At 35.9% G+C, this 25,910-nt stretch overlaps 3 protein-coding genes and 1 long non-coding RNA gene across 26 annotated transcripts; 2 read left to right on the top strand and 2 right to left on the bottom strand.

Moving 5' to 3' along the window:
• On the top strand, positions 1,796 to 2,554 carry LOC105170954 (cysteine proteinase inhibitor A-like). Its single transcript, XM_011091911.2, has 2 exons — positions 1,796 to 2,006; positions 2,086 to 2,554. The coding sequence occupies exons 1-2, from the start codon at positions 1,899 to 1,901 to the stop codon at positions 2,269 to 2,271; spliced, it is 294 nt and encodes a 97-aa protein (XP_011090213.1). The 5' UTR covers positions 1,796 to 1,898; the 3' UTR covers positions 2,272 to 2,554.
• Positions 2,429 to 10,010, bottom strand: LOC105170955 (dr1-associated corepressor-like). 19 transcript variants are annotated; one of them, XM_020696746.1, is made up of 13 exons: positions 9,712 to 10,010; positions 8,402 to 8,474; positions 8,151 to 8,244; positions 7,930 to 8,046; positions 7,785 to 7,842; positions 6,765 to 7,310; positions 5,902 to 6,039; positions 5,688 to 5,764; positions 5,440 to 5,612; positions 4,265 to 4,343; positions 3,359 to 3,749; positions 2,829 to 3,270; positions 2,429 to 2,736 (listed from the first exon to the last, which is right to left on the bottom strand). In XM_020696746.1, the coding sequence occupies exons 1-6, from the start codon at positions 9,763 to 9,765 to the stop codon at positions 6,813 to 6,815; spliced, it is 894 nt and encodes a 297-aa protein (XP_020552405.1). In that variant the 5' UTR covers positions 9,766 to 10,010; the 3' UTR covers positions 2,429 to 2,736; positions 2,829 to 3,270; positions 3,359 to 3,749; positions 4,265 to 4,343; positions 5,440 to 5,612; positions 5,688 to 5,764; positions 5,902 to 6,039; positions 6,765 to 6,812. The 19 variants fall into 19 exon arrangements, with proteins under 19 accessions (XP_020552405.1, XP_020552406.1, XP_020552395.1 ...); XM_020696747.1 differs by having other exon boundaries at positions 6,770 to 7,310; XM_020696736.1 differs by adding an exon at positions 4,438 to 4,543 and having other exon boundaries at positions 5,902 to 7,310; positions 9,712 to 10,009.
• LOC105170953 lies at positions 14,985 to 19,725 on the top strand. Of its 2 annotated transcripts, XM_020696656.1 has the most exons (3): positions 14,985 to 15,201; positions 15,923 to 16,439; positions 17,587 to 19,725. In XM_020696656.1, the coding sequence occupies exons 2-3, from the start codon at positions 16,437 to 16,439 to the stop codon at positions 19,570 to 19,572; spliced, it is 1,989 nt and encodes a 662-aa protein (XP_020552315.1). In that variant the 5' UTR covers positions 14,985 to 15,201; positions 15,923 to 16,436; the 3' UTR covers positions 19,573 to 19,725. The 2 variants fall into 2 exon arrangements, with proteins under 2 accessions (XP_020552315.1, XP_011090212.1); XM_011091910.2 differs by lacking the exon at positions 15,923 to 16,439.
• On the bottom strand, positions 19,853 to 25,181 carry LOC105170952. 4 transcript variants are annotated; one of them, XR_002287787.1, is made up of 6 exons: positions 24,628 to 25,181; positions 24,320 to 24,415; positions 22,410 to 23,066; positions 22,121 to 22,320; positions 21,035 to 21,120; positions 19,853 to 20,522 (listed from the first exon to the last, which is right to left on the bottom strand). It is a non-coding gene; the product is annotated as an uncharacterized LOC105170952 (long non-coding RNA). The 4 variants fall into 4 exon arrangements; XR_002287788.1 differs by having other exon boundaries at positions 22,121 to 22,600; positions 22,707 to 23,066; XR_002287789.1 differs by having other exon boundaries at positions 22,121 to 23,066; positions 24,315 to 24,415.

The following is a 25,910-nucleotide window of genomic DNA, read 5'->3' as shown; positions in this document are numbered from 1 at the left end:
ATTAAAAAAATATAATTTTACTAAATGAGAGATTGACAATGATGAAATTTTCAAGTTAAATTTAGGATAAATTATTATGAACTATCTTGAGATTTGTCATATTTATATATATTGAATATCTAATAAATATTAATTATTTTCGAAAAATAACATATGATACCCTTGTTCTCATGTTTCTTGCAAAATCTAAGTATAAAGAGCCAAAAAAACCCTTATAAAAAATCAATTCTTTCTCAAAACCCTTTATTGTTTTTGCTTTTTCATTAATCTATTTGTATTTATTTAGATCAATTAATGTACATAGTTATTAGTCATAAATAAGATATGAATCATAGTAAAATATGAATAGATTGAAACAGAGGAATATTTGGGAGAAAATAAAAAATTGATGTGGTCTGATTCAGACCTCTTTGGAAAATTTGGTAGTTGGAGTCATTCAATTATAAAAATAAAATTGGATATGGTGTGTTATTTGCTACCTCTTTAATTAGAGTTTTTGAACTGTGTCCATAGACATTTAGGCAATGCCACAATCTTCAAATATGGTTAAGTATTTGAATTTGTTGCTTTCCATGATTTTTCTTCATTTTTTACTATTTACAAGTCCCTTTTTTTTTTTTTTTTGAAATTGTAGGATTATTGAAGAGTAGGACTACGGAAACATAGGTACGTGCCGCAAAAGGGTAAATTCCATATTACCTTCTTGTAATATTTAAAATATTTAAATAAATTTATGTGCAAAAATATTTTATATATTCCTCTGTATTTTTGGAAAAAGTGCAAATTACTTCTTCTCCATCTAGAATTGTATCTCACGAGCGAAAAATGCTGTTGGGTAAGTATTTTTTTCACTCCTCAATGACCAAACCATCCCTATATTTAAATTATACATATTTTTAAAAATATAATATAAAAAAATATAATTCAAGTTGTATGTATATGTATAAAGAAACCCAAAAAAATATAAAATGGAGAATGGAGATAACACGTCTAGGGACGGGAAATTGGCGGTGGGTGGGATGTCAAAATACTTGCCATTGAACAGACTTTCCAACGGTGGTAGAATATAGATAATTTGCCTACTGATGGGAGATTAGTAGTGGATGCAATGTCAAAATGCTCGCTAGTGGGCTCTCTAACTGTGGGAGATTCGTGTGGAAAGATGATCAAACAACGGAGAAAAAAATAATAGAAGATGGGGTCATGGATTGGGTTTTTGAGTAAAAAAATGGAGATAACTTGTCAACGGATTAGAGATTTGCAATGGGTGAGGTATCAAAATATTTGCCGTTGGATGACTTCCAACAGTGGTAGGCTCGCATTGAGTGATGATAAGACAATATACATGAATACAACTATATATATATATGAAAAATATATAATAATCTATATTAAAATAATATATTTTTATTTTTTATAAACATGATTAAATTTGAGTCACAAATTTAGATCACATTAAATACAAGATTGGTATTCAAAAGCACCAAAAACAGTGTGCACATTTTTTAAAAACACAGAGAATTATGTGGTATCAAAATATTTCGTTTCATCGATCTTATGATTTACAAGTTGACCAACTAATAATAATAAACTCTTGATAAAAATGACACTCTACAAACTCATAACATTTGAATGGAGAATACAACATACGTAACTGGACCACTACACGCTTTAAACAAGTCAAAACCATTTGCAAAGATTTCCAATACCATCCACATTTACAGTACTTCCATTTGGATAACTCCCATTCTTGGACATTGACTAATGATTATTTCCCCCCTATAAATCTTCTCCTTCTTCCCCTCACCAATTCTCACACACATATTATTATTTATCAGCACAGAACCAAAACATACCTAGCTATTACTATAACCATCATAGCAACCATTTCTGCAAGAATGACAACAGGAGCTGTGGGAGGTATTCATCCGGTTGAAGGAGCTCAGAACAGCACTGAGATCAATGATCTTGCTCGTTTCGCAGTCAACGAACAGCAGAAGAAAGAGGTGTCTATTCTCCTCCTACTTCATTACTCTTAAGATTTTATATTGGTGTTGAAATGTTTTTGTGGTGAATCAATTTCAGAACACGCTTTTGGAATTCAAGAAGGTGTTGAGTGCAAAGGAGCAGGTGGTGGCTGGGACCATGTATTACATAACCTTGGAAGCTGTGGAGGGAGGGAAGAGTAAGGTATATGAGGCCAAGGTGTGGGTGAAGCCATGGATGAATTTCAAGGAGGTTGAGGAGTTCAAGCTCATAGGCGATGCTTGAATTTATGGTACTGGTTCGAGAATCGAAATATAATAAGCAAGCTTGCTCAGCCGAAACAGTACTCTGTGTTTGAGGAATAAGATGAAGTCGCGTTTTATTTTCAATTGTGCGTTTCTTTAAGTTTAGTCAGGTAGTTTAGTTAGTTATTTTCATTTTCTTTCTCAGTCATCGTTTTCAGCTATTTAAGTAGAATTCCTTCTGCTCTGCAATGCATCTCCGTAGTTTTTCTCCATTCTTCAAGATTCGTAGCTAAGTGGATGCATGAATTCTCTTCTTTCTGTAACATCAAATAATAATGGTGCTGGTTTGTGATATAATATAATAAAGTCGTGAAGTGATTATGATACCCGTAATGTATCCGTACAAATATTTATCACCTCAGAAAGATGCAAAAAAATAAATGCACACGGCCCTCGCTTCCACATATCATCAAGTATATATGCTTTCCGAGAATTAATTTTTACCCTGAAACATGAATTCAAATTGCATTGAGCTTAACACCAAATTGTTACCAGCTGCTATCTTCCAACACAACACAAACACTCATTCACACTAACCTGGGGGAATGTTTTCCTGGGGGATTTTCGAAACACGCTTTTGGAATTTAAGGTGGTGTTGAGTGCAACGAAGTAGGTGGTGGCTGGGATCATGCATTATATAACGATGGATACTGCCGATGGTGGGAAGAGTAAAGTATCCAAGGCTAAGGTGTTGGTGCAGGTGTGGATGAATGTCAAGGAAGTTGAGGGGTTCAAGCTTGTAGGTGATGCTTGAGTTCTCTTCTTTCTGAATCAGATTCATGGTACTGGTTCCTAGTACAATGCAGTCATGAAGTGGTTATGATATTGAAAAATGTATGAGTGTAAATAATTCTCAACTCTTTCACAAAGCACCATGGTGTTTTATGTATATTTTGCGACAACATTCCTAAACCAGTACCAATATATCTCCCAAGTACAGGACATCAAGCTCGTAGGCGATGCTTTAATTTTCTTCTTTCTGCATCACATTTATGGTGCAGGTTGATAAGATAATAAAGTCGTGAAGTGATTAATACTGATCATGTATCAATATAAATATCTCTCACCTCTTTCCATATGGAGTGGCCTTACTCCTCAGACTGGTAACACCATTGTATGTATATTTCGCGACAATGTTCCTGAACCAACACCAATATGAAGGACAGTTTAGCATAACCAACAATGATTCAACGCCAACCTAATTGCCGTAATATTCAATTGCTAAAGTGGTTTGAAATACAGATCTCTGAATCGGATAGATTACACACAACAAACCTGGAGTTGACAACATACTGTACTAAAGAATTGAGGAAGCACTATAATGTACATATTTACGGCTCAAAACTTCACTTGAGTTGGTATGAAATTTCTGAATTCTGAAACAAGCCTATACCAGATTGATTGCAAGATGATCAAATCAACTTTTTCCATGTCAAAATAGGGAGTGCAAGATTCATTCTGCATACCGCACAAAGGAAGCCAGTAAGTACATGACAAGAGCATGTTCTTGTATGCGCAACAAGAATTAAACAGATTCATGATCAACACAACTTCGTCTCCATCCATGCTTTATAAAAAGCCAACAATGCTGCAAAAGAAACAAATACTTTGACCATTCACAGAACTGCGCGCCATAAACTCTCTGGGGGAAAGGAAGAAAGAGATTTAAAATACGACACAATTTTTAAATGCAGTTAAGTAAAAGTTTTAAATGGGTTGCTCCATCAATCGTATTGCTTCCCATAATTTCATTTTTTGACTGTATACAAGTTGATTTCTTTCTCAAAATTGTTGTACTAAAGAGTAGGTCAGTGAAAACCTAACTGCCACAAAATGGTCATTCATCAATCTCATTTAGAACTTAACCAACCTGGCCAACTAATAATACACCTTGATAAAACTGACACAATCTGAGAAATCAATAAAGTTGAATCTTTGAACTCATAACATTCAAAGGAGAATACAAACTTTACCATTAAAATCATCGTCCTACTTGTATTCATACATTGATATTGTGCAAAATGACAGGGTTTCTGACCTGAACCGTCGAAACTGCATAAATTGACAAGTACCAAACTATTAGGCCCATTCTCAACATGGACGGAAGATTCAGTGCAGGAATTGACATGAGTTCACATTTTTCTACCTCCCATTATCCAATACGATAGGACCAAACTATATACTTCATCTCATCCATCCAAGCTTTTCACCGCAGTAAAAGTTACCAGCATGAACAAGGGAAATCCAACTTCCTAAGTTGAATTTGATACACGACAGTAAAATTGATATAGCACATCATGTTGCACATTATATAGATGTGTATTTTTAAGAATAATTATATATATATAATTTAATCAAAATATAACATCAATTTACAATCCAACTCTATCCACGGAGTCCAAAGCTAGTAACCGAGCTTCATATCCTTCAACCAATACACGTTTTAAACAAGTCAAGAACCACTTGCAAAGATTTCCAATAACCACATTTGGACTAATCCCTTGCTGGGACATTGACTAGCGATTACTCACACACACACACACACCCTGCCCCCTCACCATTTCCCTCTATAAATCTTCTCCTTCCCTTCACCAATTCTCACACAAAAATAGTTTTTATCCTCAACATAGAAATTGACCTAATAGGTATAACTATTATCAATCATTTCTGTAAGCATGCGGAACACCATGAGATATTCATCCAGTTGATATCAGCCCTGAGATCAACAATCTTGCTCGTTCTCAGTCCACGAACACAACAAGAAAGAGGTTTTTATTCTGCTCATCCATGCTATTTCATTGCTCTTGAGAAGTTATAGGCATTTGGCTGATGCTGGAATGTTTTTTGTGGTGGATTTTCAGAACACGCTTCTGGAATTTAAGAAGGTGTTGAGTGCAAAGGGCAGGTGGTAAAAGGGTTCATCTATTATATTACGTTGGAAGCTGCCGATGGACGGAAGAATAACCTATATGAGGCCACGGAGTTTGAGAAGCCCTGGGAGAATGTCAAGGAAGATCAGGAGTTCAAGCTCATAGGCGATGCCCGAATTCCCTTCTTTATGTATCAGATTTCTGGTACTGTTAGTAATATAATGCAGTCATGAAATGGTTATGGTATTGAAAAATGTATCAGTATAAATAATTCTCACCTCTTTCTCATATGGTGAGTCCTTACTCGTCAGATTGTAAGCACCATGGTGTTCTATGTATATTTCGCAACAATGTTCCTGAACCAACACCAATATGTATTTCAACGAATTCCGGGAGTTTGAGCTCGTACGAGATGCTTGAATTTTCTTCTTTCTGTATCAGATTTGTGGTGCTGGTTCATAATACAATAAAGTCGTGAATGGTGACACGTTGATACTGATAATGTATCAATATAAATATTTCTCACCTCGTTCACATATGGAGTGGTCCTTACTCTTCAGATTGTTATCACCATAATGTTGTATGTATATTTAGCGACAATGGCTGAACCAACACCAATAAGAATGACATTTTAGCATGATCAACAACGATTTGGAGCCAATCTAATTGCTTCAATACTCAATTGCTATAATGGGCTTCAAATACAGATCTCCGCATCAGATAGATTACGCACAACGAACCTGGTGTTGACCACGTTCTGGACTAAAGAATTCCGGAAGTGGGTCTTAGGTTCGTTTCCAATAGCACTATGATGCACTTATTTATGGCTCATAACTTCACTTATGTTGGTAGGAAATTTCTGGATTCTGAGACTCATTCTGCACACAAGGAAGCCAGTAAGTCCAACATGACAAGGATTCCTTCTTGTATGAGCAACAAGAATTAAACAGATTCATGATCAACATAATTTTATGTCCTCCATGTATGACAAGCCAATAATGCTGCAAAAGAAACAAATGTTTCAACAATTTACCTTCTCTGTGATAGTGAATAGAAGATAGAGGATCCTAGCTAACAAGCTTGAAATGGTCATATTAGCAGGGCACTGGACGTGCTTGAGAGCATTAAAAGTGGCCAAAATTTGCACCATGCCATCCAAATGTAAAGTAAATGAAAAACTGAAGAGTTATAAGGCCTTGAGTAATGTTATAGATGAGACTCTTCTTTGTATGGTTGAGTAGCAAGGAGATAGATCTCTTTAGCCAAGAAAAAGAAATGCCAGTGATGGCCTGATGGGTTACACAAGAACTTTTTCAAACAAAATACATTTCAACAAAAGGCACACAGATGGTAACAAAGAAAATCTGATGGCTAAAACACAGGGAGACAGAAAGATGACAGAAATTTACACTTTTACCAAGATACTGAATTTAAACTTTGATTTTAGTCATACAATTCAGGCAGAATTCTTAATCAGCGAACAATCAGAACCTCCATTTAATATAGTATTTGTACTCCAATCTGTTATCTCCTGAGATCCTAATGACCTAGCAGCTTGTTTCAGTGAAACATGTACATCTAGCCTAGTTAATTGTTAAGTTACCAAACTGTATGAGACACAGGTGAAATGCAATAAGATTATTGCAGCAGCTTAGCCTTCCTCATCATAATCTTCCTCTTCCTCATCAATACCCCTGTTCAAATTGGCAAGTTGAACAGGACCAATAGCCATCCTCTCCACATCTTCAATGGACCAACCAGGAATATCTTCATGTTTCAAGTCCAGAGTTGTCTTTATTGAAGAGTCAGAAGATATATCAGCCAATGTCAGGGTGGACTCCTCGCTCTCATTTAAGTCAACATTGAGGTCAATATCTATAACTGATTTTTCTGCATCCTTTTCACCTGTAATTCTTGAATCTGCAGCACCTACAACATTATTTGACGGTCCTAAGCGTCCTTTCTGATTCTCGCCATTCTGGTTTGAGATGCCCGGCTCATCTTCAATTTTCTCGTATTGAACAATAGATTCTCTCTGTACTACTCGACTACCTCTACCACGACTTCTAACTCTACCCCTACCCCTGCTTCTCCCACTATTGTTGGTGTGGCCAATCTCATGCTGCAATGCATAAAACACCCACAAAAGCTGGTGAGTCGTTAGTAACAATTCCAACCAGAAATTACCGAAAAATAAAGTTAAAGTAGTTATAGACAAAACCAATTCAAGAACTTATGCCACTAATGCTTCAAATTTGTAGAAGCATTGGTACATCCAAATGAATGAACCAGGATAACCGGCTCTGCCCTGATGGTAACTGTAAGTGCATCTTATACAACTCATCCACATCTTTGGATTAGGTAAGTTCACAAAAGCAGGAATTTGGCAACAGAAGAGTTCCCCAAAAATCTATGTAGTTAATGAAAGTTGCTATTGTCAAAACATTATCACAGATGTGACACAAGCCAAAATGCCTGCATGGACTGCATATTTACAAATGCTTCTTTTATTTTGATAAGTATGCATGTTTAATGCTTTCAGATAAGTTCTGATCCAAGGCTGATTTAATATTCCATTACATACCAAATACTCAGAATCTAGTAATCTCATAAATTAGCTTACCGTGTATATCCTTTTAGACACATCCCCATTGGCATATTCTTCATCTTCTGATATCTTTCTACATTAGACAAACCAATAGCAATATATAATTCTAGCCTGAAATTTCTTTTCAATCAGAAAGCAACTATGTCATATGTCAACTAACCTTCTTTTGGTTGCAGATCTGTCCTCAACAACAGCATCTGAACCACCCAAGTCAGGAACCTTGCTGACTGTTTCCCGCAGGAAATCAAACACATTAAAGCTTTGTACACATTGCTTCCTGGAAGTGAAAGTAGTAATATCATAATACGAATATCCACTGACAAAACAATGCTTATGTGACCAGTCAACCAAATAGAAGACAAGATCCCGGAAGCAACTTACAAATGCAAAGAATTTACAGTTTTTGCTCCTTTATTGAGGGTAATCTCATAAGTCCTGTCACATAGATCTTGCAGAAAGAGTTCCAGAGCTTTTGCTGAATGACAATAATCACAAACACATAAGCAGGCAGCAAAACCAATACACCATGATGAGAGAGACAGAGAGAACATGCAACACCAAAGATAATCTCAACCCAGCAAAAGTCACCATTTGGAACAAATAGTGACAACAAGATAATTGAGATGACATACACACTAAAAGGGGCACAGCCATAGCAATCTTTCCCACATCTTCATCAGCCTGCATGATCTTTTTAATTCGAGCCTGCAAAATGAATTGTACATCATAAGACAGGACAAAGTAATCATCTAGATACCAGATGGTAGCCATCCACATAATATCTCAAGTTCAAATTTCTTTAGGTAGAGAACTCATTCCCACGAATCCGATCCACTTCAGAAGTTCATATCTCTAAATGCTCCTTACACCATGGAAAAATTTCAGCTAAACCTGTGAGAAAGTTGAAAGGCATGCTTAAGTAGAACAACTTCGTTCCTGTTCCCTATTGACAACAGATATCTATTAATTTCATAGACCTTGTATGTACAAGACCTTAAAAAGATTTAGAAGTTAAGCAGTAGTTCGCTAATGATGACTCTATTTCATGTTAATAGCTTGTTTTTATTTTCTTTTCCCGAAGTCAAAATAATTTCACTCCAAAGAGCAAACAGCTGCATAAAGAAAACAGACAGCTCAAAGAGTGACCTGGCACAAGGTATCAAGAATAAAACTAGTTTCTAACAAAATATAAACAAAGCATCACAAGTAAACCCATCTACTAAGAGCCTACTGTACAAGAAAGGTTAACCACCAAACAAAACTCAGAAAAGCGAAAAGCTTATTGTTGTTCACATCATAATCCTAGTTGTCAGTTTAGCCTCTATAAACGAGCAGACATGACTTGGTTTAAATATAAAAATTGTATCCAGGATTAAATTTAGAACAGATGGAAGGTCCTAGTTTCAGTTAACTATTTATGCATTTTGTCAGCTACAGGGTCGCTCCTTGAGGCAGTTAAAAACATAGTTGAATTTGTTGCAAGTTCAAAATCAAACACTAATGAGATAAGAAACAGAATTCCCTTTTCCTCTTTCCAGCCCTTCAAAGTGAAATCCAAAAATAACCCCAACTAAGCGCGATAATCCAGAAATCCAATTCTCACTGACACACATTCGGTTCAGCCACAAACAAGTAATTACTCCTAAGAATCCAGAGTTCGAAGCAATCGAAAGATCATCATCACCCCCACCATTTCATAATTTTTATTCTTTCTTCTCAATATTCCATTCAATTTCAATCTAACTTAAAACCCAATGTGCAAAAGTTTTAAAAGAAAAAAAGAGGCAGAGAAAAAAAAGAATCATACCACTACTAAGCATACAAGTGACATAATTTAAACAGAACCAAAAACAATCCTTCATTCTCAAAACTATTCACAACCAAAATCAAAACCCTAATACAAACATAAACATCAAAACAAAATTTCTTGAAAAGTAATTACCGCTGGAAACCGAGTGTCGAGCTTCTTCCTCATGCCTCCAACCCTACCAACCATCCGCAATCTTCCCCAAACACTAGCTTCAAACACAGTCCCTCAATACACACAAACACACGCATATTCGTATCAGTATAAATATATAAAAGCTTCCCAGCGCAAAAATTCCACCACTCGTCCGCAGAAAATTCGAAATCGTTACGTCCTCGCATAAGAATTAACGCTCAAAAGTTACAAACAGGATAAAGAAAAAAACAAAAGCAACAAATATTTGGAAGATTCGCTTTTCTCGGTCCCACCACCCCCACGATTAGCTTTTTCACCTTTACTCAGTCCAACTTCAACTCTCTTTTTACAGCCCTTTTCACTTTTTACTCCTTTTCATTACCCTTTTTACCGTTCAATCCACGACTTTGCAGGTAGCAAGCGGTGACTGATTCTAACCAATGTCCGCCCGCCACGTTGTGTGTGAGGCTTCTGGTCCAAACCGATGATACCAGATTAGACGGCGCACGGTAAAGTTAGTGTACGAGTTACGCTAATAGCTGGTACGACTCGGCGTTGACTGGTCAGAGCTGTGATTCCTTATTAATTTCATATTAATTAAAATATGAAAGTGGATGTGGTGGGGACGTGTCTCTTATTTGGGGATGTTGCCCCACCTCAAGCTTAGATGTGTGTATATATATACATATATTAAATGTTATATACCACATATATATATATAAAGACATTTATTTAATTTCATATTAATTAAATACTTAATTATATGTATTGATGTCTAATTATATTATATAATAGCGAGGAATTTATATATATTAATAGAAATATTAAAAAAATATATTTAAGGAAATATGAGATTTTTATAATAATTTAAGTTAAAAATATTATTAAAAACAGTAGTTATAAATATATGAGAGATTTGGTAGAATGAATTCGTACAAGTTAGTCGATAAATTGAATATATACAAATATATACTTGAAAAGTTTAGAAAATTTAGTTATTTAAAAGAAAATAAAACGGAATGTTGAATTTCGATATACATAAAATATAAAAAATTTATGAAAAATATACGAATACTATATAATATCTTATTTAGAATTTACGATATTTACGAGGTATTAATTGTATATATTATAATTTACTATAGGATGTGACAATAAAATAGATGATTGAGCAGTTCTTTGGTATATGAATATAATATATTGATTGTTGGTTTTATATATATACATATTTTTATGAATATAATATAATATATTGAATGTTGGATTTATATATACTATTTATATGGATATAATATATGGATTATTTATATAATAAAAAAAAGTAGAATAAGAAGTATTGTGATTGAGATGGTGATAGGCAGCGAAGCTCATTGAGTGATGCATCCCAGTTTGGTTAAGCTAAGGCCCTAATAAAACAAACTAAAATGTCAATATTATGTCTCGGGTTGATGTTTGATTGTAGCTATGTGTATTTCTTACATTTACTCATAGTGTATTGCGAATATTGGCCAACATAATTACATTATACTTGATTTGTTGTTTGCATATATATGCATATAATAGACAGAAAGGCTATACTTATTGAGTAGACAACTCATTCCTTGCAACACATTTTTCAAGAGATAGGTCGCACGGACTATTACCATCGAATTTTGAGCCGTGTCGTTGCTCTGAATAGGTGGGTCAACTGTGATATTGGAAATCGCAAGTTTTGGGCTATGTTTATTAAACATCTTAATTTTCGTCTGGTTGCATTTGAATTTTTGTACAGTTGGACGTTCGTTACCTCCTTTTTAAGTTATGTACATCTGTGTGAAAGTAAATATAAACTTTTAGCGAGATCTATTATCTCTTGTGGTATAGATATATTATATTGATAAAATAGAATTTATAAATAAAAATTGCTTATAGAATGAGTTGTAATTAAGAGAATTATATATTAATTAGTGGTAATTAGGTGTAGTATCAAAGGGAGTGCTACATGTATCACTCGTGAGTAATTGTAATTTGTTTAAAGTCATCGTGATGTATTAGTTAAATCATGAGTTATTGTAATTTATTATTTTTTTATTCTCAGCATATTGATATATTGATTGAATAGATGTCATACTAAAAAAAATGTGCGTATACACTCCACAACATGATTGCAATGAGTAAGAGTCCGGCAACGAAAGAGAGTTGTACTTCACTTGGATGAAAAGATTATGATCTATAGGATTGTATTATGATCGAAGGATTTTAAAATTTTTTAATAACAAATCATTTGAATTGCGTTTGGGTTGCATTTGGACGAAGGATTTGAAATCATGAATTTCTTCAAATCTTTCGATTTTAATTTTGAACTATGTTTTGATGAATATGGATGAATTTCAAATTCTTTTCAAATTGAGTCATTTCAATACTTTCTCCAAATCCTTCAATCAAATCTAAATACACTTTTATATCTGAAAAATGACTCAATATCTGTAAAATTTGAAATTCATCAATGTTACATTTGGATTGACAAATGGATTCCAAAACCCTAATAGAAAAACATTTGAATTTAGGTGGATAATTCCACATGTGAAGGTTGAAATCTTATAACTCTTACTTTAAACTATATTTGTGAAGGATTTGAAATTCTTTCTAATGTGGAAATATTCGAACAAATTAAAATATTTTGTTATTAAAAATTTGAAATTCTTACGTTTAAATTCATCAACTCGAATTCACTATGTGGGTCGGTGCCTGAAATTTCAATGAATATTTCTTCAATACATATATATATATATAGAAATATCACGATAAATTATGATAATTATTTGTATTTAATATTTTGATTGGCATAATACGAAGATTGTTTTTAAAAAACAGTTGTAGCATCATATTCAACAATGTATTTTTAAGAAAATAAATAAATAAATAAAATGATTTAGTAGATGATTTTATTTGTATCCATGATAACATGTCACGAAAAAATTACAAAATAAGACAATGTTTTTTTTTTTAATTATTATTATTCCTGACTAATTTGCTAATACGTGGACTAGTCCTAAATAGTATTTGATGCGTACCGATTTTTTGTCACATCATAAGGCCGAAAGATCTTTAAGAAAAAATTTAAAATTATCAGAAGACTAGTCTTGTAAAATAGAGGTTTGCACTCCGATGTTTAAATTAGTTTCGATTTATAAAGAAATAAAAAGAAAACTTGAACAAAGTGAAAATAATGGTGAAATACGATGTGAGAGTGATAAATATTTGCGTGGAGTGCGAAATATAAACTTAAAATAACTTAAAAACCGAGAGAAAATAATGAGAATAAGTGAGAGCTTGAGTGTGAAGAATGATATTACCAAATGATTATACATGCCCTCTATTTATAGGCATGTACAAAGTAGGATAGGGGTTTGTTGCAGAGTGTCATATGACGTTGGAAAGCCCTTCGAGTTGGCTACACTTAGAGCAAACTGTGTTTGAGATTTGAACTAGATTTGATTAAGATACGCGAGGTGGACTGAATATTGCCATGTCTGCCTAAAAATTCATAATTGGTTACTCGCTGATTTCCGGCTCATTTGCCATCAATTTACTTAGAACCACCTAGAGATTTTTTAGGATGACGTGTCTTAACGTGTTGGCAAACTTTATGACGTGATCATCCATCTGTATAATGACATGTCCGGTTGGAATATACTTATTTATTGGGTCTGTCAATTCAATAAAGTATGAGGTAAGCTTTTGGATTTTTCCTCCCCGCTAATGGGCTAGTTGAGCTCAAAACTAGTTAGGATGTCCTGCCTTGTTAGTATGCCAGTTGGGATTGTAATCAATTGAGCTGATGTGCCTTGCTTATGGACTCTGCCTCTCTACTGATGGGCCAGTCGGACTCATATCCAACTGGACTGGTCTGTTATGTTTGTAAGCCCGAGTCAAGAGTTTTATGAGGCATTAATATTATTGAAGAATTTAATGTCCAACATTCTTTCTAATCCACTATGACCATGTTTACCGATCTATTAGGGATTATGGATTGTCAGATTGATTTGATTAACATCTGCATTAATCACTATTAAATAATTTGTCTACTTTACATAAACTGTTTGGAGGGTAACGTGTAGTAATTATCTGATACTATATTTATTACTATCGATGGTAATAGAATCAAAATACATGTTTATAATTTACCTGTAAATAAGACAAAACTTTTGTATCAAAGCACTTAGAATTAATTTATTACATCTATAATATTATTATTTAGATATTTTTCAGCAATTTTCATAGATCATTTAGGCATTTTTCATTTTTCTGTAATCTTTGAAAAAAAAAGTCCAATTACCACCATGCTGCCTCCAAGCGATCGCCTCCATACATACCCTCCATAACACCACCACATCCATTTCCTGCCTCCAATGAATCACGTTTTGCACTGTAACTTCCAAGGCACCGCCTCCACGCGCACCATCGCCTCCATTCGTACCACATTCTCCGCCTCCATCCAGTGCCAAATCCATTCGCACAACCTCCCTAAATCGTAGTCTCTCATTCTTCAAAAAATTCATCACGTTGAACTCTGACGTTAGTATTTTTTATCCAAATATTAGAATAAGAGAATTAGTGTTAAATGAAGAATTCTCAGAAAGTTTAAATATAATTTTATAATTTTTATGAAAAAAATATAATTTCGCATTTAAAAAAAAAAATGATCTAACCCTGTATTTAAACAAGATTATAAACCTACATAGAGCTACCTTCTTACATTCTTTACACTAATTTTTACAGTACAATTACCTTAAAATTTTCCATGATACAAAATTGACTTACCATATTCCCACTTCCCAAAAATATAAAAAAATAGTATGACTAATGTTGGAAAATAAGTGACAAATAATCTATCTCGAACTGACTAACACATGCCACCACGACTTCTCGCATGTGAATGTAGCGCCGACGTTGTCGTTTTCGTTACTCCATTTAAAAAAGAAATAATAATTTTAAGTAATTTAATATTCCTCTATATTTTTCGCTCCTGCCAGGTGGCAGTTCCCTTATCATTTAAAAATCCCGGCACGGAGGTGTAATCCTGTGTTACGCAACCTAGTGAACTATCAGAAACTGGTACGTTTCAACTAAGGGCTAATTGTCCACAGAGTACAAGTGTGGATTTAAGTGCAAATTACAATTATACCCGGCCGCTTCGCCACTCGTGGTCTTTCCGCTATTTTTATTGTACGCCCAAAAAAAGGAAAAGAAAAAGAAAAAAAACCCTAATCCCCGTCGATTCAGTTTTATTTTTCAGCCTCGCATTACCTATCTCTCTCCTCTTCTCTCTTTCTCTCTCTATATATCGTCTTGCAACCCACCATTTCTCTCTCTACATATATCTCTTCGCGAATTCTCTCTCCCTGTCTCGTTCGCTGACACTCAATCCAATCCTCCATTTTCTCGAACAACAAGGAATTGAACAAACGGCGAAGTCGTGTTTATATCGTTCGTGTCGATCCGTTACAGGTGAGGTTTCGCTGTGTTGCCCCTTGTTTGGTGATCGATCGCCGGTGGCTAGGGTGGGGGAGGGTGATGACTTTTTTTTTTTTTTTTTTTTTTTTTTTTTTTTTTTTGCCGCTATAAGTATATAAGTAGACATAAGTTCGTCTAACTCCGAATCCACCACTATTACCATCCTTGATCGTGTCAACACTGTCTTCTTCGTTGACCATGTCAACATGAACTGCAACGTTGACCAAGTCAATGTTTATTTTTTTTTTTTTTTTTTTTTTTTTCTTTTTTTCTGTTTTTTTGGCTTCTAATTCTGAGATGCGTTTACATTGGCTTTGAATTAGAGCAATTTCGGTGCTGGTGCTAGAATTTTTCCTTTTTTTTTTTCTTTTTGGTTTGTCGGAGCGTGTTTTTAAATTGTTGTTTTGTGATTATTTGGTGCGTAATTTTCTGATTGATTGATCTGCTTTGTGGTGTCGGACTTTTTCGTTTTTATCAATGTGGGGCTATTGGTGTTTAGATTTGATTCGAGTATGCAAATTCGTGATTTTTTTGGTCCCCAAATGAAAAGCTTTTGCACATTCGTTAAAAGTTTTGATGTCTTGGTGTGTATGTTCAGTACTCTGCCTGTGGATTTCTAGTTTTTCTTGTCATTGGGGGAAAAGTGGGATTGGGTTGTAGGTCCATAGCATCTCCACAAACTAGAGTTTGAATTAATGTTCTTCATTGGTTTTAGTTTCATGTGAGTTTTGGACCTGGCTATTGGTTACTGGGTGCGGCCTTAGATATTGCTACATTGAGAGAGCCCGAGCTTTGGCGCTGGTTGACCGTGAAGATGGAAATTGTCTTTATTGTTTGCTGGAGCTTGGAGGAGTCAGTTAGTATTACCACGTGTAATGTTGTGAAATAAAGGATAGGTAAAAGTGGATTTGGAGGAGAAAATGATTAGACATGATTGAAAGATTTGTCGGTTTGTGATATAGTGTGAGATAGAGCCCGAATAAAAACAAGACTCAATGATTGATTTTACACGATGACGCCGAATCAGTGTAACTAAGGTGAGGAGAAATAATAAATGCAGAGATGACTACAACTTCAATAAGTTAAAAGGATAGTGTCTCTTATGCAACGACCTCAATGATTCCGGTAATGTCAGCTCTTTAGATGAGAATGTACAGAATTCCTATTTTCTGGTCTGGAGAAATGCAACATGCTGAGGAGGTGGCAATGGGAGATTCTAAGGATGAGAAATGGTATTTCTTGCAAATTCTTGGCAAAAGCAAATGTACCGTTCTTTCTTGCAGTCAATAAAGATGGCAAGGATTTTTGGACTCTGTAATCAGTTTAAAGAAAGTAGACAAGCAGATTTAGAATTGATAACACTGGTGAAAAGTTAAACTTCTAGTTGAAAGCATTTATCAAGTTTTCTTGTCCTTTTATTGGTAGTATCTAATATATTTCTGTGATCGTGGAAATTCTATGTTTAAAATTGACCTTCATATTTGCTTATTTGTGCTTGTGGCTATCTATGCATGCATCTACATGTGCCATGTTCCCTTTGTGATTTGTTCTCCTTTGTCATGCAAACTTAATTGCTTGTTCAATTAAGTCAAGTTTCTCCATACTGGATTTGTATTGAAGGGATCTACTCTGAATGTTGTGTTTCCACATATATATGCCAATAATGGGTGATTGTGGGACCTCTTGGTACGTGAGTGGATGGCCCGCAAGCACGATCTGTATTCATTGTCTTCTTGTTCCTTCGATGCGATCATCCTTTAATAAGATTATCAACTAGATTTAGTTTTCCTTGCTTTATCCCTTGTCATTATGTGGACATTAATTTTGCATGCAAGATCGACCACTTTCAGAATTTATTGATCCAGATGTCACACTCTTAAGACTTTCTCCGCTGGAAATTGATTCGCTTCTATTATTGACCAAGATGTAGGGCCCATAAATTTTAAAAAAGAAAGTGAAATTGACTCGCTTCTTTTGTAACTTAAGAATGTTCTCAATTTATCAGCTTCTTGGAAGACCGAGAAGGTATAGGTATATCTTGGCTTTCCCCTCCATCTTACTTTTGATTTTCCACTTTGCTGGTTATTCTAGGACAGCACATATACACTGCAAGAATCTTGTCATTCATTATGTGAACTCACTGAGCTAGTAGTCCTTGCTCCCTTCTCTCTGTATGTTTCCAGTCGCCATCATTGATGTTTACATTCTACTTTCTGCATAGAATTTTTCATTTACAATTGAAAGATAGATGGTTTGCTCATACTCTTGTTTAAACCAAGTCAGTTACTTAGAGGTCTGGTTCATAGGGTGTTTTTACTTGTTTGGTTGAGCCTATGTGTGTTGATTGCTAATGTTATTTTTATCCTTCTCGTGTTGCAGGAATTAAAACTTAAAATTGAGGACATGTCTCCAGCATCCAGATCTAAGTCCAAAGACAAAAAGGCTGGCAAGGAACCTCAAAAGGGTATTTCAAAGCCTTCAGGTCATGCTAACACAAGTAATGGGACCCCAGCAAGTGGATACAATCCTCTTCTGGGAACATTTCATACATTTGAGGCAGCACCCGTGCCTTCTGCCAGTCCACTTCATGTGAATGGTCGATTCCGGAATATAGATGATACAGATGATCATAATGGAAATTCATCTGCGGCTGGTGTTGAATATGATTCTGTTTCTAATAATGGCAGCTGGTCTGGTGAGTCGGAAGATCATAAAGAAAAAACATCTCAGCCCCATCCCCGGCAGGAGTCAGTACCTGGAGCTGACAATGACAAAAGAGAAAAAATACGCCAGAAGAATGAAAGGAAACATCAACGTCAAAAGGAGAGGCGAGCTCAAGAGTTGCATGAACGGTGCAGTGGCTATCTCATGTCAAGAAAGCTAGAAGCACTCGCTCAACAGCTTGTAGCTATGGGTTTCTCTCAGGAACGGGCAACAATGGCTCTTATTTTGAATGAAGGTAGAGTAGAGGAATCAGTGGCATGGCTCTTTGAAGGTGGCGAAGAAGACAAGCATATGGAACATAATCTTGATAGTGGGGGTAATTTGAAAATCGACATATCAGAAGAGCTTGCTCGTATTACAGACATGGAAATTAGATATAAAGCTTCCAAACAGGAGGTTGAAAGAGCTGTAGTTTCCTGTGAGGGTGATCTTGAGAAGGCCGAAGAACTGTTGAAGGCACAGAAGGAGGAGCCTCCTGCTGTCCCTTCCAAGCCTGAAGAAACTGGCGATCCTCCTACTGTGGCCAACAGCAAGCAACCAATAGCGATTAGTCAGAATCCCTTGAGAATACAAGGGAAGTCTAATTCATCTACTATTGTGCAACAGAAAAGGGATGAAAAAGATTTTAACTATACAAAAGTTCCAGTAACCATAGGATCTTCAGTGGAACCTGGGTCCAAAAATATTCAGGTGCTAAAGAAAGTGCAGCCTAAGTTGGATTGGACCAAACCACAGCAGATATCTGCACCAGCAGAGAAAAGGTGGGCAAGTGCAGCGTCTAATGCTTCCTCTTCCTTTTCAGTAGCATCACCCTTGCAGGCTTCGCCTCCCCCAGCCAAAACAGAAAGCCGTTACATGGCTGTTGGAAATGAATTGAAGAATTTACAGCTTGGATCGGTGAAAGAACCGGTCATTGTCATGCAGCGACCTCAATCCATTAATGGGAAGCAAGCTCCCAGCACAAGTCTTAGCTCTTCTCCTCCTGGGACTGGTGTGGGTTGGTATCCAAATTCTGTTGAAACGGTGAAGCCCCATGGGTTCGTGCCACCACCTGTTGCTGTATCTAGAAGCCTTAGTCCCAATGGTGTTACTTCAAATCCATTTTACAACCAACTTCACTACCAACCACAGCAGCAATTTGTGTCCAGCAGTAGCTCAATGGATTCTCTGGGAACCACACGGGGGAACGGTTTGTGGAGCAGAGGAGGTGCATCACCAGCGCTTGCTGCAGCTTCCTCCCTTGGGCTCTTCTCTGGGGTAGGTACCAACGGGACATCAGGGTCTTCATCTCCGGTGGATTGGAACACAGGCAGCTCGATGTTGCAGTTTGATTATACCAACATAGACTGGAGTTTGGATCGTGGATCATTATCGTCAAGGCCCAATGGGCTGTGGACTGGTGCGAACTACTCCATGCAAAACAATGCTCGTACGTATGATTCATTTGCTTACGGTCTAGGTATGAAGTCCGCTATGAGGCCTGTCCTTTCCAATGGGAATGGTGCACCGCATCCAGGATTGCAAGATGGGGTAACTTCTACTGATCCAACTGGTGGTGGTTCTCGAGAATGGACATCTCCATTTGAAGAGAAAGACCTTTTCAGTTTACCCAGACAGTTTGTTTCCTCCCCTTCTCTGTAAGATGAATGACGAGGACTTTTAAGAATAAAGAAGTAAAAAAGACAATGAATTTGCGCTTGCATTTGGTGTTGGTGTTGGTTCTTTTGATGCTCTGCCTTGTCGATGTTGTGAATTTTTAATCTTAGTGGAAAAAAGCATCAAAAGCTCCCTTTATTTAAAGTTAGTTACATGTCTTTTCGTTTTGATTCTCTAATTGTTTCTCTGTTCACGGAAACAGAGAAACTTCCTTTCAGCACTCTCACTCTGCCAGCTTCCTTTCAACTTCTGACACAAACTCGAAAGAAAAGCATGGAAATGTTCCTTGTGTTAGGATTGAACCATTTTATTATGGATTTCTGAAACCCCTCAAAATCCTTTAACAAAATGATATTGGGAACTCGCAATAGACATTATGCATCAAATCTAAAAAATATACGGTAGTAAAAGAACACATTTCACTTTAGTTTGTCTCATGGGGTGCTAAACAAAACGTACAAGACTGGCATGTTGCATACAATGACAGAAATTCATGATCAGTAATCCAAACAGAAATGTGTTTACCAAAGTACATAATAAACAAGATGGAGTAATATGTGCACCGAAACGACCTTCATGTCTTGGTTAGGCGCTCAATGATGATTTCTCATTGTAGATCCTCTGGTTAAGATGAAGAGCGACTCATTGCAGAGATACTCGAATGGAGTGCAGCCATCCTCTGTGTCCTCAAGTCTCAGAATCATTAGACATACGCAAGGCTTCCTTCTTTCCTACAATTTTGAAGCATTGTGCTGGTCTTTGGACTCGAAAACCCATAAACATATCAAGATAGGCTTGTTATGAATTTTGTGTCTCCCATTGTTTTCACTTTTACTATGCAAATGATTGAGAAGATCCCATTGTCAAGGCACAAGCGTCAGTACAAAGAGGCTCTGTGTACCAATGATTCGCTGAGCGGATGATAAAGCTAGCTTCTGCATTCATAATGCAGTTATCTCAAATAAAGCAAACGAAGCAATCTCAAAAAATAATGAAAATCTGAACACCAGAGCATATAGTTTCGTGCATAATATCTGCTTCGTTTTCTCAACGATGGGGAAGGTTGCTATGAAAACTGCAGCTAATGAATTCAATTGCTAACTGGTAGGAACTAACACAACGTTTACTACAATTGGTGGTTGCAGAGTTTGTTTGGGATTATGCATCTAAAAAGAACTCTTCTTTAAGGGCCATGAGTAGGCTAATATGTAATATTTCAGGAGCTAAAGTGAGACCTTCATGGATTGTTAAGACTTTTAATGTGCTCTATAGAACAACCTAAACGGGATTTGGGCAGCTCTCTGTGTTGGTTATAATTACGACGTTCATCATACTTAATACCAAGACATACTTCTGCTTTTTTGACATGGAGATGGTATTCATCTTTTTGTTAAAGCACACAAGTAAGAGAACAAATGATCACACTATTATGTTGTCAGTGGTTTACCTGATAAAGAAGACATCCTTGTACACGTCATCATTATAGACAAATTGAGGGGATCTAGAGAACCCACCCCGACGGTACTGCTTCCACTGCATCATTAACACTAGAAATCAGCCAAGAACTGGCTGAAAGATATAGGGATAGCAAGGTGTCATCTGTGCATTATTCAGGTAATGTATATAAAAACGAAGTGTGTGCTTTTTTTCTTGTGTGCTCAAACGGAGATGTTATATGTAAGAATATGCAGGCACTTCTCAACAAGACAGCAGTTTGAGTTTGCATTTAGAAACTTCACTGCCCATGAGCTTATTTTTTATTGTTCACCTATTCAGATTTATAATCTGAAAGGCTGTGTGGTGAGCAAATATAAATAATTCTGGAGTACGTACAGTTTATCACATCTCTTCACAGGAATATTAAATCAATCATCTAAATTTCAAAGAACAGTCTTCTACATTGCAAAAACAAAGTTCCAGAGGCGCCCTAGTAACCACCACATGGAACACAAGAAAACTTGAAGATATCAAAGGGGTCTAAGAGGAAGATATCATGTTATTTTGTCGTCATGTTGAGCATGCTTAGCTTGCCAAGTTCTACCACATTTAAGCTGCAAATAGCCTTGCAAAGTAGTTGGGAAGTGTCCCAGGTGCAGCCAACCTGGATTTTGGGTCCTTAGTATCTAAAAGCAGGAGTTTCAGCATGACAACCAAGATGATGTAGGAGCATACTTGATTTGGAATAGAAAAATAAACTTGGGAAATGCCAATAATGAAGTATGTAGTGTTTGACAGAAAGAGAGTTCAAAAATTGGAATTTGAACGATAATCAGAAGAAGTATTGTAGGGGAAACAAAGATTATTGTGTTTAGCATAACTGAGATCAATAAGATTGCAATTCCAGATTGTTCATCCATGATGCTGAGAATGCAAAGGATTGACAACAGATACATAATACTTAAAAAACTATTCAAATCCTATATGCAGACAAATGTAATGGACAAATATGGCAAGGAATTGTAAGAGTTATCTGACTATAAGTTCATACGATCAACTTAACCGCATAAATTCTTGCTTCAGATGCTAGAACTACCTTCCAGACGTGAAAACAGCATCATACTGTCTGCGACCTGTAGCAGCGTTCGCTGTTTACTCTTTTGAGTGACGGAAGGACTTGAAAAGCAGGAGTTTCTCCAACATCAAACTGAAATAGCTTCACCAAGATACTCATTATTGTGATCAAGAACCGTCGACGTGTAAGGCTAGCCAACTAGGCTGAGTTTCATTCATACTCTGCCCAATACCAGAAACAGTGAAATGCTGTTTACATAGAAGAAGTTCTCTACCAAATTTGCAAAAATGGGGGAGGTCAATGTTTTCACCTAGAAGACTAGGAGCTAAAACACACATTAGCTCCTTTGCACAGCAGAACAAGCACAGGAGAGAAGAGAAAAATATTGCTCCATATTCTGTAATTGACGAGATGCTGTGTCAAAACATAGCTTTGAGGTCTTTCTCTGTGAAGCTACTAATTACTTTGCTAGACCTGAAGGCTGGCGTAGCTAGAGTATAACTGAAACAATAATACCATCATGCTAGTACTTGTTAAATTCATACTAAGATCATTGCTGCAAACATCCTGAGATTAAGTATGATGATTGTCATTACACACGGTCTACCTGTGCAATATGCAGCTCCATGTGAGAAAAAGAAGGGAACATCCAAGCAATCTCACTAGACCATTCTTGGAGCTCCTTTCAGTAGCAACGTTATAGCACCCTCTATGGATACTACGGCTATATCTCCCCTAAACATCATACTTAAAGTAAACCCTATTTATATATATAAATATGCACATATCAAACACCACAAGGTAACCTATCATAAGTAGTTCCCACACTTCTAATTTCTCTTCATACAACCAAAATGTGATTTGTATTTTTACCAACAAATAAGGAGAACATTGCATACTGGCCCGACCCGATTGAATGAAGTATTTGGACCTAGTCCTCGATAGGCAGACACCTCAAGATCTACTCCTGAAAAATGTTAGCAGAAGAATGAGCCTGCAATTCAACAAGTAAATAACCGACACTATCTATATATGTACATCAAATGTAGTCCAGACAAAACAAAAAGAGCAACATGTATAAAATATAATCAATTTAACTCCAATATAACCAACTTTATTATATAACATAGTTAACTCATAACAAGACAATCAATTTAGCTGTTCATTCCATAGTCTGCTTAGCAGAAGGTGATATAGTGTTCTTCTTTCACCAACTCAATCTCACCATTTATTATATAATGTTTAAGTGAATCCCCTATTCTTTTAAAATTATGTGTGTAAATGTGTGTGGTGTAATATATGTGTGTTAACATATATATATATATATATATATATATCTGTGTGTGTGTAATATATTCTTTTAACATTATATAATTTAACCCCTATTATTTTATAAAGTTTCAATTTAGTCCCTAGACCTTTTGATATATTCAGATTTCAACTCATAATTTAATTATCAACTAAATTTCTTCAATAATTAGCAATTAGTCCTATAATTATGTATTATAATCTTTGGAGCATCACAAACACAATCACTAAATTGATTTGCTGCCCACAAAGCAGTAGCAGGCATTACCACTGCCACCACCTAGTCCAGCCCTTGTGCGCACCTTCTTATCAAGATGAACCTAGCAACAAAAAGTGCAGCAGAAACATGCTCGCTCTGTGTCCAATATTCTCTAAAGAAGATGTCCAATTTGTATATATTCACAGAGTTTACCCAGAAAAGAAATAGTTCTCAATCTCTGTCATTTTCCTTAACAGATTAAGTGCCTTGATTATCTGCCACAAGAAGCGATGCTACTAATTTTCCAGGCCAAAATGCCTACAGCAGAAAGATCAAGAAAGAAAAAGGTCCCAATTTCTCTCATCCAGAGGGCATTGGTTGATAAGCAATATCCTTCGGTTTTAATGGAGACAGAGAACTTTATTTATCTCCAAGACTGATCACCTGAAGAAAAAGGACTAACTCATACTAACATAAGGAAACCGAGCCAACAAAACTGTTGTTGCTTATTAGTCACCAGCCACAATCCCAAGTATACCTTATGTGAAAGAGAGACGCCAAATCATGATATTCATCTGCTCTTTTTCCTGTTATTCTCAAGAAAACATTAATCTGCGATCCAGAGACTCCAAATTCCCCAAACTTTAAGAGAACAACTAAAGAAGCTAATGCAGCTTTAGGCTTTAAGCATAATACACACTTGATTACCTTACCTTGCAAGGAGAAAAAAGAGTAAGCCTTGACGTTCCAGCATCCTCATCCACTTCATCAGCCAACTTGTTTAGTTTATCCTCAAGATCATACACCGCCTAGACACAAGATCAAGAACCCCATAAAACATTAACCTTTATGTCAGAAAAATAGGAAGAATATGAAAGAGACAAACATCACATAGAAACATCGAATCTCAAAGATCATAACCAGCAAAAAATCAGCAGCCCACAACATGTTATTGCACAGAAAGTCAGTATCTTCTCAATCAAACCATAAGCACATAATACACTCCTACAGAATACGTTACCTCCACACTTGTTTTCTGCCAGTCGTGGCTCTGATCAAACGGGTCCTCCAATGTTGCAATTTTCTGTCCAAGAACGATTAACCCATGTGGCTTAAACGAAGAAGGTAGACGAAAAGTGCCTTTCTTGAAATAATTGAACTGGGTTTTGCTGTTGTAGGAGGCATAGAGCTGGTGGCTGCAGAGGAACTGATGAGAAGCCATGGCAGAGAATAGTGGATAGCTTGTTCAACTGAAAACCGCTATTAGTGGTATAACAGAATTAAGCAGGACACTAATGCATTAATTTTGCACAAGAAATTAGATCTTGAATCAGTAGAAAGTCATTGCAAGGAAGATTTTCAACCAATTTATGCTAGTGAGGCGTGCGTAGAAAATTGAATGTTGGAGCATGAGTTTTTCGTTTTTATTTTTCTTCATTTTTCTCCGAAGCTAGTGAAAATGAACAAACAAAAGAAATCAGTTTCTTTTGATGGACTTTTATATGCTTTCTTTCTTGTCCTGATATCATCACTGGTTTTGGACAATCTTTTTACATGGTCTGGCACAAAGGGTGTTGTTCCTTTTACTTTTTTATGTCTGCTTTTCCAGTAAAATCGAGACATTATAATAGTGTAAAACTTTTACTTCATAAGTCTTGCGCGCGCACATATATATATATAGTCTTTATATGTATATCATAAATAATTTTTTATATTTTAAATTATACTATAAATAACTATAAAATATATTAATATGACAATTAAGTTAAAAATTAATAATCTTATCGGATATTCTTTGGATCACAACCACAACCATGTGTCTATATCACATCTTGTTCTTTATAGTGTCTGAATTTGTGAAAAGTAAGAGAGAAAATGCAGATCCACGAGGTGGTAGTACGTAATCTATAGAAGAAATAGGGGAGAAAGATAAGGTAGAGAAAAGATTTGAGTGGGGAGGACCGGGACCTACATAGTCGTGATCTTTTCAAGATGGCAAGTTCGTTCGCTCTAGAAAACAGACATTAAGTTAGTTAATCGGACACAAATAATATCAGAAAATATAATTGCGTATAGGAGTTGGTTCCAGATCCAGCTTGGGTTGTTGCTATGACATTGAATTCCAGTCTTGACGATTGTAATTTTCACTTTATGGGGTCATGTAATTGGCAAACACATATAATTCAAGTGCAAAAGGTATTAGCGAGTGAACAAAATGCAACAGGATTTCAAACGAAAACAAACCTAATAGGGCCGATTTTGTCTCACAAATCCTACAACTTGGGACTTCTGCAAGTCGATAAA

The sequence above is a fragment of the Sesamum indicum genome, linkage group LG9 (assembly GCF_000512975.1).
Source record: "Sesamum indicum cultivar Zhongzhi No. 13 linkage group LG9, S_indicum_v1.0, whole genome shotgun sequence".
Lineage (NCBI taxonomy): Eukaryota > Viridiplantae > Streptophyta > Magnoliopsida > Lamiales > Pedaliaceae > Sesamum > Sesamum indicum.
Note: the sequence above shows the minus strand (reverse complement) of the source record. Positions and strands in the feature narration are given on the sequence as shown.